A 17,982-nucleotide genomic window follows, 5' to 3' on the forward strand; every position below is an offset into this window, starting at 1 on the left:
CTGCCCTGTCCCCATGGCACTGCCCCATCCCCATGGCACTGCCCCGTCCCCATGGCACTGCCCCGTCCCCATGGCACTGCCCCGTCCCCATGGCACTGCCCTGTCCCCATGGCACTGCCCCATCCCCATGGCACTGCCCTGTCCCCATGGCACTGCCCCATCCCCATGGCACTGCCCTGTCCCCATGGCACTGCCCTGTCCCCATGGCACTGCCCCATCTCTGTGACACTGCTCCATCCCTATGGCACTGCCCATCCCCGTAGCACTGTCCTCGTCCCCGTGACCCTGCCCTGTCCCCATGGCACTGCCCCATCCCCGTGGCACTGCCCCATCCCTGTGACCCTGCCCTGTTCCCCTGGCACTGCCCCATCCCCATGGCACTGCCCTGCCCCCGTGACCCTGCCCTGTCCCCATGGCACTGCCCCATCCCCATGGCACTGCCCTGTCCCCATGGCCCTGCCCCGTCCCCATGGCACTGCCCCGTCCCCATGGCACTGCCCTGCCCCCGTGACCCTGCCCTGTCCCCATGGCACTGCCCCATCGCCGTGGCTCTGACGCATCCCCATGGCACTGCTCTGTCCATGTGACACTGACCCATCACTTTGACACTGCCCGATCCCCATAACACTGTCCCTGTCCCCATGGCACTGSCCCGTCCCTGTGGCACTGCCCCATYYCAGGCTGCTCAGGAGCTGCTGAGCTGTGACAGAGCTGTGACAGAGGCTGTGGAAAGGTTAAGGTGGAGGAAATGGCGAGGGRAAGGAGTGCTGAAATGGAGTTTGAGATGGAGAACATCACCTTGGAAAGGCATAAAATCCAGAAGGGGCAAGCCCAGGAAGGCCAGCAAGGATGAGGAGCTGGTGGCACACAGCAGCTCAGCAGCCCCAGGGAACTACAGGGGCCACCCATCACCTTCCTGACTGGTGCCTGTGTGGTCAAAAACATTCCAGGCACCCTGCAAGAGGTGGTGAGCCCACACACCCAGCCTGCTTGAATCCTGGTTAAATTTGTAGGAGTTGGCCACTCAATGACTCTTTGCCCTTTACATTTCTGAATGCCCTTTCTTTCACTGCTGTTTTTCCCCCAGGAATGCAGCAGTGACACTGCTGGTTAATGCTGGTAAGGAGTAACAGGTACAGCTGCGGACACAAACACAAAATATCAAGGTCTTTGCACAGGCACTTACACGACAGTGGAGCAGGATCAATCATGCAGATCTAGGAACATTTAGGCAGCTCTGAATCAGCTCAGCTACAGGAATTTTCTCTTCTTAAGCAGAAAACCTTCTGCCTTTTTTTGCCACAAGGCTCTGAGCAGTTGTTGCCTAGTGCCAAGTGATGAAGTGCAGTATTGCCTCCGTTTGTTATTCCAGGGGTGAGGATAATGACAGCAGGGTTTTGCATTTTAACTTTCTACATCAATTAATGAACATAATTTCAAAACACTTCTATTTTAAAAGGCATATGTGTAAGCTCTCCCTATCTCTTAATTCAACTACTCACTTAACAAGACAAAAAGAAAAAGTACCAACAGTGCTATATCAAGTCTGTAAGTAATAGAACAAAGAATCAGAACTCCGAGAGAATTTTATCAGCTGACATGAAAACTTGAAACAAGAGGAACCAAAGCACATAATTCTAGATTTTTTAAAAAATAAACATCCTGAACGTGCCTGTCTCTCCCTGTGCAGTCACTCACGCTGCYTGTTCACTCCGCACAAGCCAGAAGTTAAAAATGCAAATGAACAGGATCATGAAAACATGCAATTATCTGCAATCAGTAAAAACTTCTTTGAGCTCATGTGTATGTGAGTGGGAGTAMATGGAGATCGATTTTCTGAATCATCATTATGTATCCTGCTTTTGTAGTGTTTCCCTTCACCCTTTTTCCTCTCCTGTTCGTGTCTACATTTGTTATGAAAGTGATACTCCAGTAGCCTGCTAAAAATGACCTTTCTGCAGTGCTTTTGGAACTCCTCCAAGTACATGGCCCAAATGTGTTTAAAGTCMTTGGGGAATGCTTTTGACTGTGCTTTCCTCGACTCTTTAAAATGCTTTTGATTTTTAGACAGGTCCAGAATGTATCYAGGCAGATCCCAATTATTTAGAAAGTCCCCACAACTTTTCTGCAACCTTCACACGTGGGAACAAGAGAATGAGGGAGTCAGYTCTTGCCCCAGCCTTCAGTCTCAGAGGAATAACCTGCTTTAGCATATGTGGCTGCAAGTAAATGGTGAGAGAAAGCAACAAAACACAAAGCAAAATTAGAGTGAGGACTCCTTTCGCTTTCCAAGTAGTTGTTTGCTATGCCCAATATATCCTAGAAATTTGCATTAACAAAAGAAAAATGAATTTTGTTTCACTGTTCTGTTCCAGAACATTTTGCATCATGTACAAAGATATCAAAATATTGAGACATCATCGAAAATAGGCAGACAATTGTAGAGAGCAGCTGTAGCTTGCAACTTCAACACATTCGGAAACTTCAAGTTTGCATATTTAGTTCAGAAGTTCTGCAGCTGATCTTGACACTCGAACATGGTACAAAATGTGGATGCAGTGTTAACAGCATTGCAGGTATTTAATTATTTTCTTAAAGAAAATTAATGATGCTTTCCCCCACTATTAAATCCCTCTCTTCATGTATCCTATCCTTGGTATCCTATCCAAAAACAAGGTATCCTATCCTTGTTTTTTTGCCTGGACTGCCATAGCCCATGCACAGGCACAGAGCACYGTGTTCACTCCTGCTCTGGGAGCTGCAGCTGCAGGAACAGTGGGTGCAGATGTTTCCCAGCTGTGCTACCCCACGATTTGGAGTTCAGCACTGCCTTGGTGCAGGCTGGGTTACAGYTCACACTTCTGCTCCATCATTCACCTCTCACTGCTGTCCTCAGGCTCACCCAGAGTGACCCTGCTGGAATCACGCTGGCAAACACACCTTGAACCCCAGCAAAAGGCAAATATTTGGAAGAGCAACATGGGAGTTCTATTAAGGTTCAAAGGAATTATTTTCAGRCTAATTTTCAGATTTCTCAACTGAACTTAACTTTGCACAAATGACCCCAGATTTGGACCATTGGTCTTATACTACAGCCCACAAGAGCTAAGGAAACAGATTTCAAAATTGCCAGAAGAGTGAGCATTATCCTTTCTCCTGAAACACAGAAGAAACATTGGGATGTTGCAGTCTCCCCTGAAGCCTAGCATCAGATCTATGTGAGCAAACCCAAAGAAATTACAGACATAGATACAAAATTATCTTTATTACTGAAAGACTTGGACTGAAAATATTTCAAATTAAGAGACTAATTATGCAAACTKAAGAATAAGAATAATTTCTATTTAATTCTATCCTTTTTTTTTTTCTCCAGCATTAAGTATTATTAATTATAATGGTATCAATTAATTTTACATCAATATAACTGAAAGAGGCCTTAGTAAATCAGGCAATCTCAGTGAAACATCCATCCATGACAGCTCCTCTGTTCTCCTCCCTCACTGCCATCCCATTTCACCCAGTGCCTGTGTGAGCAGAGCACTCCTGCCGTGTCAGGAGCCATGGGAACCTCCCTGCAAAGCCATTCCTTTCTCCTGTGCCCTCCAAGCATTCCCAGTTTTAAAGCAGAGCTGCCCCTCTGGCTGCCAGGAAAGAATTCAGCCCACACCGGGGTGTTCAAAGGCAGCATTCCCATCACACATCCCYGTGGAAAGCCATGATTAAAGCAGCAATAAAGGAACACCTCTCAAGTGGAGAAGGTACAGACTGTGTTAGGAGGAGGAGATGCTTTGAAACACACTGCAAGAGGACAATAAAAGTTAAAGAGCATTAAACAGCAGCTCTGAGCCTAAAGGTAAAGCAGCTAAATACTGCAGAAATGAACCATAAAAATAGCACCATAAAAATGCTACAGCCATGCATTACTGTGTCCTTACTTAGAGATATTTCAACCCCTCCATTACAGACCCTTATTTCAAAGAAAACAGAGTGATTATGGGGCCAGCCTGCTGCAGCCATAAAAGCAGCAGCACACCAGGGGAGGTACAGCCCCTATTTTCCTTGGGGGAACAAGCCCACTAAAACCAAGCACACACCACTGGAAGTGCTCCAGGACAGGTCAGTCAGGGCYTTGATCAGCTTGACCTAGTGGAAGGTGTCCCTGCTCATGGTGATCCCTAAAGCTCCTTCAAACCCCAACCATTCTATGATCCTCAAAAAGTACAATTGGGAGCTCTGCACTGGCATTTTTGCAAACTTGTGACTCCACTAGAACCAATGAGCTGCTGCAATACAGCTAAATATAATTGTGTAAAAAATACAGCACCACAAAGGAGTCACAAAGATTTGCCTGAAAAGGGCACATGAAAACATGTGCAAGCAGTAAAAGCTTCCTTTACATTTCAAAGAAAAGAAAACAAATGTAATTAACAATCCCTAATCAATATGGAAACCAGAGAGAGAGAGAAAGGATATATTTGGAAAATGCAGTGTCTCCAAAGAGTCTGAATTTAGCCCAAACTGCCTAAGACAGCAAAGGAACAAAGGGAAGGTTAAAGTATTCTTACCAGGGAAAGAAAAGCAACATGCAGACACATATTATTCAAAGATTTCAGTGCTTGGTACAGTTAGATAAAGAGACATCTGAAATCTAAACTGTGATCTGAGTTTTGCAGTGCTGACCAAAAGCAATCCCTTCAGACAGCTCAGGTACCACTTTTTGTTTCATAATCACTAACGTGACCACTTGCACATCATTTTCAGTTGAAAGCAGATTCTACTGAAAGTAACTGAAAGATGAAAACTAAAAGTTATGAAACCCTATCTTGATAAAGCAGGTGCTGTCAGTGCTGGCTYTGCCTCCTGAGCATCCACTGCTGAGATTAATAAACAGATAACAAGAAAAAAAAATTCGAGTAGTGCACTGTCACAAGGCAGCATGAGAGGAGTCAATGTTTTGTAACAAGCTAAAGCCATGAAGTAAAGGCTGAAGTAAAAAGTTACCAAAAATATGCCYTTTTTTTTTTTCTGGCGATTGGTATGAATGTAGATGAAACACCAGTTTTGAAGTGAAAGAATCACAGGCTAATTCTGAAAGTCTCAATGATTTTGCAAGCATCAATTTCAGTCATCTTCAGAGTTAATATTCTTGTGATGAAACTTGTCATCAAGCCCTGTCAGGTGTGTAATTTCAGAAAAGAACTAAAATCGATCCTGAAGCAGCTCTGGAATAGTCTTGGAATGCAGCAATTCTGCCAGGACATTCTCTAATAGCTTAATGCTTGCCTGTGACAAACCTGTCTTCCAAAAAGCTCCAATTAACTGTCGGGCATCTTGCAACCTCCAAAAATAACAGTATTCACCAAATAACCTTTTGGCATCAACATATATACTCCCAGAGGTTTCATGATAAGAAAAAAGAATTGAAGTCAGTAATGGAATTCACAGTCACMTCTGGCTGGGAACAGGTAYAAAATCAGACAGGAAAAAACCCAGCCAAATGCCCACTGCTGTGGCTCAGGGATGCCAGTATCCTGGGAAAGAATCCTTTTGGGAATAACCCAAGGAATTCCCTCCAAGTGAAGTGACTGGTAAATTGGGWCATCTTGAGCCTTCAGAAACGACACATTTCAGGTATTGTTGTACCCAAGAACAATTCCATACGGAAAGAGGCAGACCAGGCACAGCACATGGCCACTCTACACCAGAACTGAAAATATGTTCTAACCCTGGGCTGTGAACCACACAGCAAGAATCAGCCTGGGCTGAGCAGGATCAATATTCCTATCTTGTAATTCTTAGCCATAAATAACCAATTCAGGCTGTCCAAATTAAGTCCTATAAGATAGCAGAGCWTCTCACAGAAGCAGCAGTTCAGAGTTGAGCATCACTATTTTTTGGGGGGTTATTTTGGCCAAAGTTAGCTCTAAACCTTCAGTAAGCAAGAATTCCTTTCCTTTCCTGATTTGGCCATTTTGGTTGCATTTGTTTTTCTGCACCCCAGTTCTCCATGGCACCCACGTTCCCATTTCAGCAGGGCAGGGCAGGGCAGTGTGAGGGCAGCCCCTTGTGCACATCCCAGCCCAGCCTGGCACAGACTCRCTGCCCTTTCCAGCCCCGTTTGCTCCCACTGAGCTGTAACCAACCATTGATTGAGGAACACCAGCTCAGCACTGTAAGCTCCAACACAGCTACCCCAGCTCCTCCCAGGGCTCCCAAACAGCCTTTAACCAAACGCTGGAGGGCCTGGGCTGAGGTGTAACTGCAGGGTGGTGTAACTACACCATTCGTGGCTACTCGGGGTGCAGCCCAGCAGCGTGCACTGAATCCCCAGGACACTGCACCCCAAATGCACCATCCCAGAGGCTGTGGTGAGCCAGCAGCTGAAACCCTGGCACCAGCCCCTGCAGCTGCCCACTGTGTTTGTCACTGTCTGGGCAAGCAACGCCACCCTGCTATTCCAAGCACTTTATTCAGCACCACAATGGCTAATTTTAAATTCCGAGAGATCAGCTCTGCCAACTCTGCTATTTAAAGTGAAAGTTAAATATGTTTGACATTCCATACCCCAAATGACAACAAACCAGAATATTTAGACCAGCAGCATGTCAGGCATTTATTTATTTATTTATTTCTCTGTCAGGCCTGAGTGCTGCACCTTTTCATTTATATGCTGCTGTTTGCCCCACAGGCATCAAGCTGTTAACACGTACAGAAGAGATTAAAATGAACTTGCATGCTGGATGAGGGATAAATTAAAATTATAGTACTGTCAGTCTCAAATCTCGGATTGTTTCTCAAAGTCTCCAAAAYGCATAATGTCAAGTGAGCCTCTGTTTGTTGCTTGAGGAAAGGCAAAATGTATAATTTTTCAGCAGCACAGTCAAGATGAATTCTGAGTAAGTTGTCCCTGAGCTTGTGATATAAATATGCCGTACTAATCGTGTGAGTTGTGTATGCAAGGAAGGTCCAAGGGAATAAAAGGCTTTAAAATGGGATGTGAGCAGAGTTATTCACTGCCCACCCTCCAGAGCAAAGCAAACTGGGGCTGCTGGGTGCTCTGGTGCCACACACTCCCCACGCCGTGTCAGAAAAGGATACCAAACCCCACCTCCCGGCAATCCCAGCAACCCAAAGCTTTCTCAGGGCAATGTGGAGGATCCCGAGCAGCATCCCCAGGTGCCCACCCTCRGCACCCACCTGGTCTCCAGCGGGACGTTGCTGTTGAGCACCCAGCTGTCCTGGAGCTGCACGGACTCGGGGGTGGTGGCCAGGTCGTTGGGTGCGGGCGCGGGCGCGTGGATCTGGTTCCGCCGGTTGGTCAGAGAGTTCCTGTTGAGGGAGTTGGCAGAGGAGTGGTGATGGGACAGGGAATGGTTGTGAGGAGGAGGGAGAGGTGGCCGCAGCGTCGACTGGCTGTGATGATTTGAAGGGCCTAAAATGGAAAAGAAAAACAAATCACCAATGTGTGTGATGACATTACTCTCATTTTCGAGGGGCCACTGCCTGGGCAAAGAGACTGTGCCTCTTGGACCTGTGGGCATCAAACTGTGAAAAAACACACCAAGGATTGCTTGAAATCAGCAACGTAAAACAGTGTGTCCAGCCTGCACAGCTGGCATGTTGGCAGAGGCTCTATTTAAATTTAAAAATAATTCTTTACGGACTCTCCCTGGAGAAAGCCTCCTCAGTGGGGCAGCCACGACAGCAGCCCAGCTTGACCATTCCCTGCCTCTACCCACAGGAACGTTCCTCCCACCCTGTTTCTGTCAAGGACTTAGAGCAGATGAACCTTAATGGATTAAAAATAGCTTTTGAGAACACGGTCTTTAGGCTTCTATAAAACTTAATCAAAGAAATCAATCTTCTTTCATTCGCTGTTATTTTACCAATCAGCTTCAAATGAACAGGATTTGTGCCAGCACAAGAAGATTAAACTCCCAATATGAAAGGAGAGCAACAATGCAGTGATGGTATCTTTCATGTTATTCCACGAGATCAGGATTTGGCCTGTATTTTTCTATTTAGTGATGCCACAAACACACAGCAAGATCTGAAAACCACACAACTCTCTGTTTCTTTCATTGAAAAGTGACAGATGATATTTTTTAGTGATAAAGAGAGATATAAACTTTCCTCATTCTTTGAGTACTGACATGTTTGCATGGATAGKGAAAAATATTTTCTTCTAATCATTAAAGCAAGTGGATTAAAATAAAGGCACATGAAAAGAAAATCGGATAAGCAGGTGTCATTCTGACACTGTCACTTTTCTAAACAYAAATGCAGACTGGAAAATGAGTTCATGTGCAATGCCACACATTGCAATGATTTGTCCAATAAAAACAGCAAAAGAGAATAAAGAAAACAAACACTATCATGAATTGCATGCTTCAGACATTGTATCAAGTTGTMGTTTTCTAGTGAACATTAATCAGCAATACTAGAGAAATGATAATTCTAATGATGCATGTTTGTTTTTAGAAACCGAAGCAAATTCTGCACTTAATGAATCAAATAATAAAAGAAAACATCACAAGGGGAAACCATTTGCAGCAAGATTGATCTTTGTCATATGAAACAAAGAAGTCTGGAGAAGCTGCTGAACTGAGTAATTACTGTCAGTTAATTATAGCCAATATTCATAAAAACCCAAAATAAACAAAAAAAGCCAACACACAGAATAACACCCCAAACCCCAGAGCACCAGGGGGATATTTCACTGGCACAGCTCCCTGAGCTGCAGCAGCACTGAGGGACATGGCTTAGAGGTGAGCTGCCAGTGTTGGGTTGAGATTTGATGATCTCAGAAGGTTTTCCAACCTGACTGACTGCACGATTCTGTGCAGCACCCCAGGGCAGCTCAGCCTGGCTCTGCACCCTGCCTGCCCCAGGAGGAGCAGGGAAAACACCTCCTCCTAACAGCAACACAGCCAGGGAGCAGAAAGGGAACAGGGCTTTGGAGAGAGGTCATCAATGCTCCTGAGCGTTTCTGTGGGGCTGGGCAAGCACAGGCTGATGAAGGACAGACAGACAGACAGACAGAAACACAGACAGAAGGTTTACTGGGACTTACACGAGGTGAGTCCAGCCTGTCCTCTGACAGGAAACTTCAAGAAATGACTTGTAACAAATTCTGCATCTTGCACATGTTGCCTTTATCTACACAGCAGTTTCTTTATCTTTTTTGAATGTCTGGTGCCCGAATGTGCACCCTGTGGTCATGTCAGCTGCTTTAAATACAAAGTCACCTTTCATGAACACATCCTAAATTTTAAGGCCACCGTATGTGCAGCTCTCCTCACTATCCTTGGCTCTGTCTTATCTAGGCATGAAAGAGACTGTTTGGCCAATAAAGTTTTATGTTTAAAATCCCCATTTGGACCTCCAAGAACATCAAATCTCTAATTATTCCAGATCCTGTGCCATTCCACAAGAGCATGCAGAGCAAGACACAGCAGGAAGAAAATGTGTTTGGACAATATCCACGTGCACAGAAGCTTAAGCGGAATTACTCTCCTAGTCTGTGTTCTGGCTTGAAACAAAGCATGCTTGGATTTCAATAAGTGAATATTTATGAGTGATAAAATACAAATCTGTGCCCTTGTGTTAATAGTTACTTCAAAAGATTCATGTGCTTCGTGTTTTCTCAACTTACTTTAGATGCAGCTTTCCCTTCTCAAGGGTAACTACGAAAAAGTCATTCCCACATAAACAAAACATTTGTTTGCTCTGAGAGTMGCACCAGTTAAAGAAAGACTCTGACTCTTATCACCACAGTATCATACAGGCTGTTCTTAAAAGAGAGCCAAGTGCACATCAGTAAGAATGAACAGCATTTCTGTAAGATTAAGGCACAACAGCTGGAATAGAGTTATCACAAATTGTTTAATCTGCCTCGAGATTCAGTTCCAACACAGCAAATATAAGGTGCTGTGCAAAATGAGCTGTGCAGAGGTAACTGAACACACATTGCAGCTGCAAACCTCTGAAATCTGGTGTAAGACAAACGCAGCATTTTATATACAAAAATAAATACCAATATTAACATCATGTAGATATTATATCATTTATATTAAAGCATATAGAAGCTTATATATATATGTAACATACTAACTAGGCAGCATGCACACCCTTGTGTATATTTGAGAGAGATAACAGCTGAATACACTGCTCCCTCATAAATCTGTTGAAATGAACCAAAAGCAGGAGCCGAACACTATTGAACTTGCCAGGGATGTAAAATTGGATTCAYATCTGAACATCTGAGCACTTCTTTATGAGCATCTTTGCCTAAATTCAAACTTCACCAGCAGTACCTGCAAATCTGCTGAGCCCCCAAGTTCAGGGAGGTGAATTGAGCCCCACAATAAAGGATCCGACGGGATTGACTCCACAGATCCTACAGCATGACACACTCTGCAAATTGATTTTCATTTGGGACCTTAAACACAATGAGGGTCTTGATGGAGTACATCTGGCTTTTTACATCAGGAAATAGATTTTATTTTTGATATAGCAGTAGCCAGGATTGGTCTGGGGGAGAATACTGAGGAAATGATGCCTTTTCTCAATTGTTGGCTGGATCAGTAATTTCACCAGGATACACCATACCAGCTCAAACATTTATGATTTAAGGAAAAGTCTCTTAAAACCATAATGAAAATCAGAGACCTGGAAATCTGAAACTCTGGTACTCTCCACATTTCAGCTTATATTTTTTTTTTTAATTTCTCATTTAAATTCACAAACAGACAACATAACTAATTCTAATCAATTTTAGTACACATTGATTGTGCTGAGCATTTTCGAAAAATCACGGCCTGGTGTCCACATAATCAACATGCAATTCTTCAAGAGATCTTACTGCAGTCAAGAACATCAGCAGCACTCACTTCAAATTAGAAGCTGAGTGAGGGTAAATTGTGTTGTAATTAAGTAATCTGAGAATACACAGTCTGATCTACGTAGCTTCGAAGCAATCATAAGCTATCCAACTGACTTATTGGGGTTTAATCAGAACCAAAATAAAAARGRAAAAAAAAATATTTTGCTCAGTTCATTCTTTTATCTGGGGAAACATTTAAACAAACCAGGCTAGCACAGAGGTAATGGCTCAAAGAAGACGCAGAATAGTACTTCTCCCCTTGAAAAAAAACAAAAACCCCATCGAAACCCTAAACCTGAGCTGCCACTATGGTCTTCCTTTCCAGGTAAAGAAAGAGTAAAGGACCTGCAGCCCAGAGCCCAGGCTGTGGGCAGGTGAAGGCAGGGCTGCCATGGAAGCACAGTGCACATCCTTCAGGAGCCTGTGCAGCGTGACAGTCCCACGGTGACAGTCCTGGGGTGACAGTCCCACGGTGACAGTCCCGGGGTGACGGTCTCACAGTGACAGTCTCACAGTGATAGTCCTGGGGTGACAGTCCCATGGTGACAGTCCCACAGTGACAGTCCCGGGGTGATGGTCTCACAGTGATAGTCCTGGGGTGACAGTCCCATGGTGACAGTCCCGGGGTGACAGTCCCGGGGTGACAGTCCCGGGGTGACAGTCCCGGGGTGATGGTCTCACAGTGACAGTCCTGGGGTGACAGTCCCATGGTGACAGTCCCATGGTGACAGTCCCACGGTGACAGTCCTGGGGTCACAGTCCCCTGGTGACAGTCCTACGGTGACAGTCCCACGGTGACAGTCCCGGGGTGACAGTCCCTGGCAGTCTCAGGGTCAGGGGAAGCCACTGCATCTGCTGTTGTCACAGGCACATCAGCGACGGCCAAGTGCTCCTGGGCTCACACCTCCAAACATCACTCCGGGCTGTTTTTACAGTTCAAATGTTGACTAAAATACAAAGGGAAGTTTCCGATCTGCTTGAACATGGCCGAATTGTTTTTCGTAGCTCTTCCGAGGCTTTGGTGCACTCACTTAACACAGGCACTAAACCCAAGCCACACAGTGACCCGAGGAGAACAGGTTAATCTCCCACCTCACAGATGAAATACAAAGCAGAAAAGGCAGCATCCCTAATCTAAGCACAGCAATCGCCTCCCTGCATCCCAGTTTTTGTCAATACTACGTCAAAAAAGTAATGGAGATGGTATCTGAGCTGTGCTGAATTATCCTCTGTGACATTATTAAATGCTAAAGAGACATAAACACCTCCACATAATTCCTTTACACAAAAGAAYTAAGAGAAAAAACCCAAACATGTATTATTTTTCTGAAAKGAACAATGACACAACTATTTTTTATGCTTTAAACAATACAAATACTGAACAACAAAGCCTCGAAAACCAAAGCTGATGTATTGAAAGGAAATAATTAAAAAGCCCAGAGACAACCATTGTCAGCCAGCATGAGAAACCCAATCTGCAGCACTCGTGGTTCTTTATTCAAATACCTCTGCCACACTGTTTTCTCAAGGAAACCACATCATCTGCCATCACAATGAGTAACGGGTGTTTCACAGAAGCACAGGGCCACCTTCCAAGCTGAATTCATCTTCCAAGGCAGCTCCCATTACTCTGAGTCAGGGAGCAAAGGAAGCTTTGGAACACCCAGAATGAGCAGTGTCACAGGAGCTCTGTCCCCCTGAGCTGTGCCCAGCCACACAGCCTGGCCGTACACTGGGGCTGCTTCAGCTCTGTTTGCCTCATTCTCTACCTTATTCTGTGCAAGGCTGCAGCTAAATGGCATCTCAGTGTTCTCAAAATGTTTTGCTCACATGCTGTAAAGAAGCAAGTTATCTCACTCCCAACCACGGATACCATTACCTCGCTCTCTTGTTGTTTCAAAGCCGAGACATTTGCCAGGTGTTCCTTCTTTTGTCTGTGTGTTTTTTACACTCTTTGAGGCAAGAATAGTTGAATGACTGGCTGTCATCCCAGACAGTACATTTCAAACTGAAAATTCAGTAAATGTGTGATATGAAATGGAAAGTCACTTATCAGTGTCTGCCAGTGCATTGCAGCCATGTCCCCAGCACAATATTACAGTACAAAATTAAATGTTCCTGTAGCAAAAAATAAACAACAGCAAAAAAAAACCCCAACAAACCAACAACCAAAAAAACCCAAAAAACCAAAAACCCAAACAAAAAATGCCCCATTGCTTACCCATAATATCCAGTGTGCACAGTCCTACAAGGGAAGGCAAAGATGGACCCTTCACCAGGAGTCAAACCTAAGGGATTATGGTTTTATAATCCCCTCTCAAGTGAGGGTCACCTGCAAAAAAGTTAAAACTCACTGCCCTACAAAACAGTATTATCTGAGACACCATGTAGTAATTGTATTTGTTGAAATACATCACTTAAATAAATATTCATTATTGCACTGCACGAGGTACATGGGCTGCATAAAATAATGTGTGGTCAATGGCAAAACACATCAGTAATAATGCTTTATGCAGACTCAGTATCCTGTGGTACTTTTATATGGGTATATATGTGTATATTACATGTATGAAAAGATAGGCATACTATTTCAAATTTAATCTATTGTAAAAATGAGACACAGAAAACTTGCAGCTCTCTTCTTTCTAATTGAAAACCAATCGATGCACCTCACATYTTTTTCAATCAATCTTTTAATTTAGTTGTCCAATACTCATATAAATATAAAACATATTTCAGAGAGTTTAAGTGTGTATTTATCTTCAGCTCAGGTACATGACTATTGTTTGAAGGAGGCTAAAGATGTAAGAAGAACTAAAAAGAAAAGCAGGGATAGATATTTCTAAGCAATGAAGTTCATTTTTACTGTCATCATTACCACAGAACATTTTGGTGCAAAAAGGGAAATACTGTTCTCTAAACTTGGTTCTACAGAATGGGAAAGAACTGCACCCCATCTAGAGACTTAGATAAATTCTTGCCTAAGCTCACACAGTTTGAAGCATTGGGAATCACACCAAAAAGGAAGTGAAGACATGGATTTTTCTGCACAGCAGACAGAAATTTCTGAACAGAAATATTCAGATCAGCGGTGGAACCCGGTGAAATTTTCCTGATAAAATTACAGTTTGAAAACTGCTGCTTCTCTGGATGGTCTGYGGGGGAGCCTGAACATTTTCACAGTGACATAAGAATAACTGTGCCATAATTTCCAATTCACTGGGAGTCTGCAGCCAGGTGCAGCAGAAAGCCATCCCCGAAGCTGTTCCAGCAGCTCTGGATCCCCATCACTAAGTGAGCTGGAGCACATCTGCTTTCCCAGGGCCAAAAGAAATGCCAGTCATGGGGTGTTTCATGCAATGCACTATCTTGATTATTTCAGAAACCTCACAGAGTGGATTACACGTTATCCAAAACGCTCTTTTCATTGTTAAACCCTACCTCCTAAAAATTGATACCAGAAAGAGTCTCTCAAAATAAATGACCAAAGTAATTGTGTCAGACAGAAGATCTAATAGGAAATGGAGCTTTTTGATAAATCAGCCTTGCAGGTGCTGCAGATCTTTAAGAGAAGCAATGGTCTCTCAGCAGAGTAATGATTTGGAATCTTTCTGTTGTTTGAAGGAGTCTGTAAGGTCAAGTTGCACCACTGAGAAGTTTGGCAGCTGAACTGCTAATGACACCAAATATATTGAACATGGCTCTCAGCATCACGTAATTTCTCCGTTTCTGAGGCAGTATTATCATCTCTTCCCAGCAGCACTAACTTCTCTCAACTTCTGAATTTTTTTCTTATTCACTGCCTTAGGACAGCTCACCACAATGCACAGTGCACACCAATCTASATTTTTTTCACTTCAACAGGAGGATCAACAAAAACATAACATTTTTCTTGTCTAAAAGAAAAAAAGTTCTATCTTGCTTCAATGTTCTTTAATGGCTTTTCAGGGTTTGAGCTTTTCCAAAAAGTACTTACAATATAACCTCTTTGGCCCAAAGAAAGCATGAAAAAAAWAACTAAAACCAGTTTTACTTTTAGGCTGAACCAAGTGATAATCAAATGATGGAAATAAACACTGATCTATAAACATCATTAACATGAAGGCTCACTGACATATATCAGYAAATACAAAGTTCCTGGGGGAGCTACCTGGGAGAATTCAATTTCATTGCTCCTGGGAAGCCAGTTATTTACTGCCTGGACCATCTGTTTCCCAACATGCAGAGCAGGTAAAAAATAATTTGTGTAGAATATATGGAAAAAGCAAGAGGAATGTTGCATAATTCTAGAGTAAAGAAAAGCAAATATAATGCAGTGCACATGTTGCACCGGATCAGGCCTTTCAATGGGTTATTTCTCTTTTTAAAAGCAGGCAAGATACAAGTAAGTACAAGACAGAAACACGGATTTGTCTGCCTCCAGGGTACTGCAAGCTGCAATACTACATGACTGGCATTTCTTTCACAGGCAGTGAGATTGTGTTTGAATCCTTTATTGGTTGTTATTGGACTAAAAAAAGGAAGTCACAGCCCATTCAGATAACAAGTCCTGCTGAAGTTTCCTGACTTTTCAAGGTATCAGAGACATTACTTTCATCTACTACAAGTGAAATGTTCTGCTAATCAGATGAAGCCACGGGTTAATGAATAAAATTCAGATTATCATAAAGTGGTGTAGGAATGCCCTCACAGTTTCACTCAGCATGCAAGCCAACATTAACCCAACAAATCTTGCACATTTCTTTTAATAGAGATTTTGTGCATGAAGGGCAAAAAAAAAAATAACCCCACAACAACTAAAAACCAGCTGTAACCCCCCAGTCACACATGGTTACAGATGTTTTAATTTTTTCCCCTTTTAAAAAATTAAATACACCTGTCTAAACACTTACAATTAGTGAAACCTCCTAGAACTGTGCTGCTCACCTGCCCAACACCCTGTGCCACTTTAGATATGCAGCACTCTCCCCTCACCAGCATGGGGAAGGCACTCAGTTCCCAGCCTGAAGAGGCTGTGTGATCATCCTGGCAGATACCAACCCCTCAAGTGCTCCCACATCAGCAGAACAAACAGAAGGCAGGAGCTGTGATGCCTTTGAGCAATGCTGTGGCTCCCAGGGTCAAGGGCAGGGTGAGCAGCACAGCCTGACCCACCCTGCACTGTGAGCATTTCTGAGAGCACAGCCTCACACCAACACCAGCTTTTTGGTCTCCAGGCCATGGTTTGATTTCTCTGAGCCCAGAAATGCAAAGATGCTCAAGTAAAAAGCCAAAGAAATATGGCATTAATTGAGAAATGAGAGAACAGATTCCATTTCCTGCTGAAGGCATAAAAGRAGCTGTCATAATTGTATTCTACAATGTTTCTTCCTTTGGAATGTCTTGAGGCTGCCACAGGACAAAGTGGTGTTTAATGCCATGAAAAGAAAGAAAAAAAAACCTCCTCTCATGTGCAATAATGTATTTATAACAATTACAGTAACAATATTAGAGAAGAATTTAAAAATGAGGAAAGAGGAYGACCACAATATTTTATTCAACTAAAGTCATAGGAGACTAGAGAGTGGTGAAATACCAAGATTAAAATTTGGCTCTGGATAAACATCTGCCACCTTGCAAAAATTGCCAGCAGCTTTTTCTAATGATGTGAAGCAATCAAAACCTGAAATCGCTGCTTTACCACAAGTGTGGATTGGTGGAACCCTTTGGACAGAAAGGTTCAGAGCAGGTAAAGCCATAATATGATAAATGAATTCAGCAAACCCACAGACCAAGGAATAGAAGTTTGTGACACTGAAGTTGGCTTGTGAAATCATGGCAGAGGAGAAAACATGAGCATTGTGAAATGAGTCAGACAAAACTGTAGCTCTTTGAGAGATGGGCGCAAGAAAAGAGTCAGCAGAAGAGAAGGGAAAAAGGCACTGAATAAACGTGTCCTGAGAGCTCCTGCAGCAGCAGGACATTGTTCATCCACAGGGACAGAAAAAGTCCATTTGCATTAACTTGGCAAGACATTTATAATAGACCAGATATTAAATTGCAATTTGTGAAAAATCCAATAAGATGTTTTTGTTTGATATCACAAATATGATCCAGAAATACTATTTCTAAATTAATATTCCAGAAAGATCTGTGTTATCTTCTACAGACACACACTTAGCACAYCAAGACTTCATGGACTTCTGTGACCCACATTTTCAGAGAAAYGTTCAGAAACAGATGTGTTGTCAAGCTTAAGAAATTCCAAAGCAAAGAGGAACTTTTTTTCCCCCTAAGCATGTGTAGTGTTTAAAGTGAAAGTTATTTTCATTATATTCTTACCAATAAATTACAGATACCTAGAGTTTTAGGTAGTGGGATTTTTATTAGGTGGCCACTCTTATGATGGAATGAACCAAAATCAAGTTACTTTAAAAAAATAAAGTTATCTGATAAAAATTATTGCTGTTAGGTAGCTGTGACTCTCGATGCCAACAAGTTGCCTTATAAACTAAAAAAAAAAAAGATATCCATTCATTTTTTAGCAATTTTCTTGCATCTGTTATGTGTGAAAGATTTTAATTTACACTCATTTATCAACTCAGACAACTTCAGTAATGGGGGAATTTATTCTGATAAAAAATTAGATTGAACTTTCACAGGATTATCAGAAGGTGGCTACCTGCACATGGCACCTGGATCAGGAATAACTATAATTCATTAACACAACTCTTAAAAATTAGGGTTTTCATATACATTGTTCTAATGGAACATGAATACCCACACAGAAAAAGTTTTATTTAAAAATGAATGTCCCTGAAAGAAATATTCACAAACATGGGAAGGCAGGGAGACATTAGACTGGACAGTTAAACATGGTATAGAATGGGATCATAAACCAAATAATTTTGTACTCTGGCAACATCCACTATGGAGTTTTTATCTCTCCAAAGTGMCTGCAGTCAATGCCACACCCATGGAAATGATCAATACCAGCAATCACAATKCAAGGACAGTGATAACACTCAGTGCTCTCCACAGCATCTACTCTGTGTTCTTTTGATGTGTGTGTGTCACAAAGCCCCATGAGGCAAGGGTGACACTGGAATTTCATGTGA

The 17,982-nt window shown here is 42.9% G+C and overlaps 1 protein-coding gene across 1 annotated transcript in view; it reads right to left on the reverse strand.

Moving 5' to 3' along the window:
* Positions 1-17,982, reverse strand: part of TENM2 (teneurin transmembrane protein 2) — a 217,811-nt gene that overhangs the window by 167,132 nt on the left and 32,697 nt on the right. The window contains exon 2 of the mRNA XM_057376024.1: positions 7,198-7,432. Coding sequence (XP_057232007.1) covers positions 7,198-7,432 — 235 coding nt within the window. The remainder of the gene's footprint in view (positions 1-7,197; positions 7,433-17,982) is intronic.

This window comes from Malurus melanocephalus, unplaced genomic scaffold (genome assembly GCF_030028575.1).
Source record: "Malurus melanocephalus ecotype Western Australia unplaced genomic scaffold, MMel_1.1 scaffold_268, whole genome shotgun sequence".
Taxonomy (NCBI): domain Eukaryota; kingdom Metazoa; phylum Chordata; class Aves; order Passeriformes; family Maluridae; genus Malurus; species Malurus melanocephalus.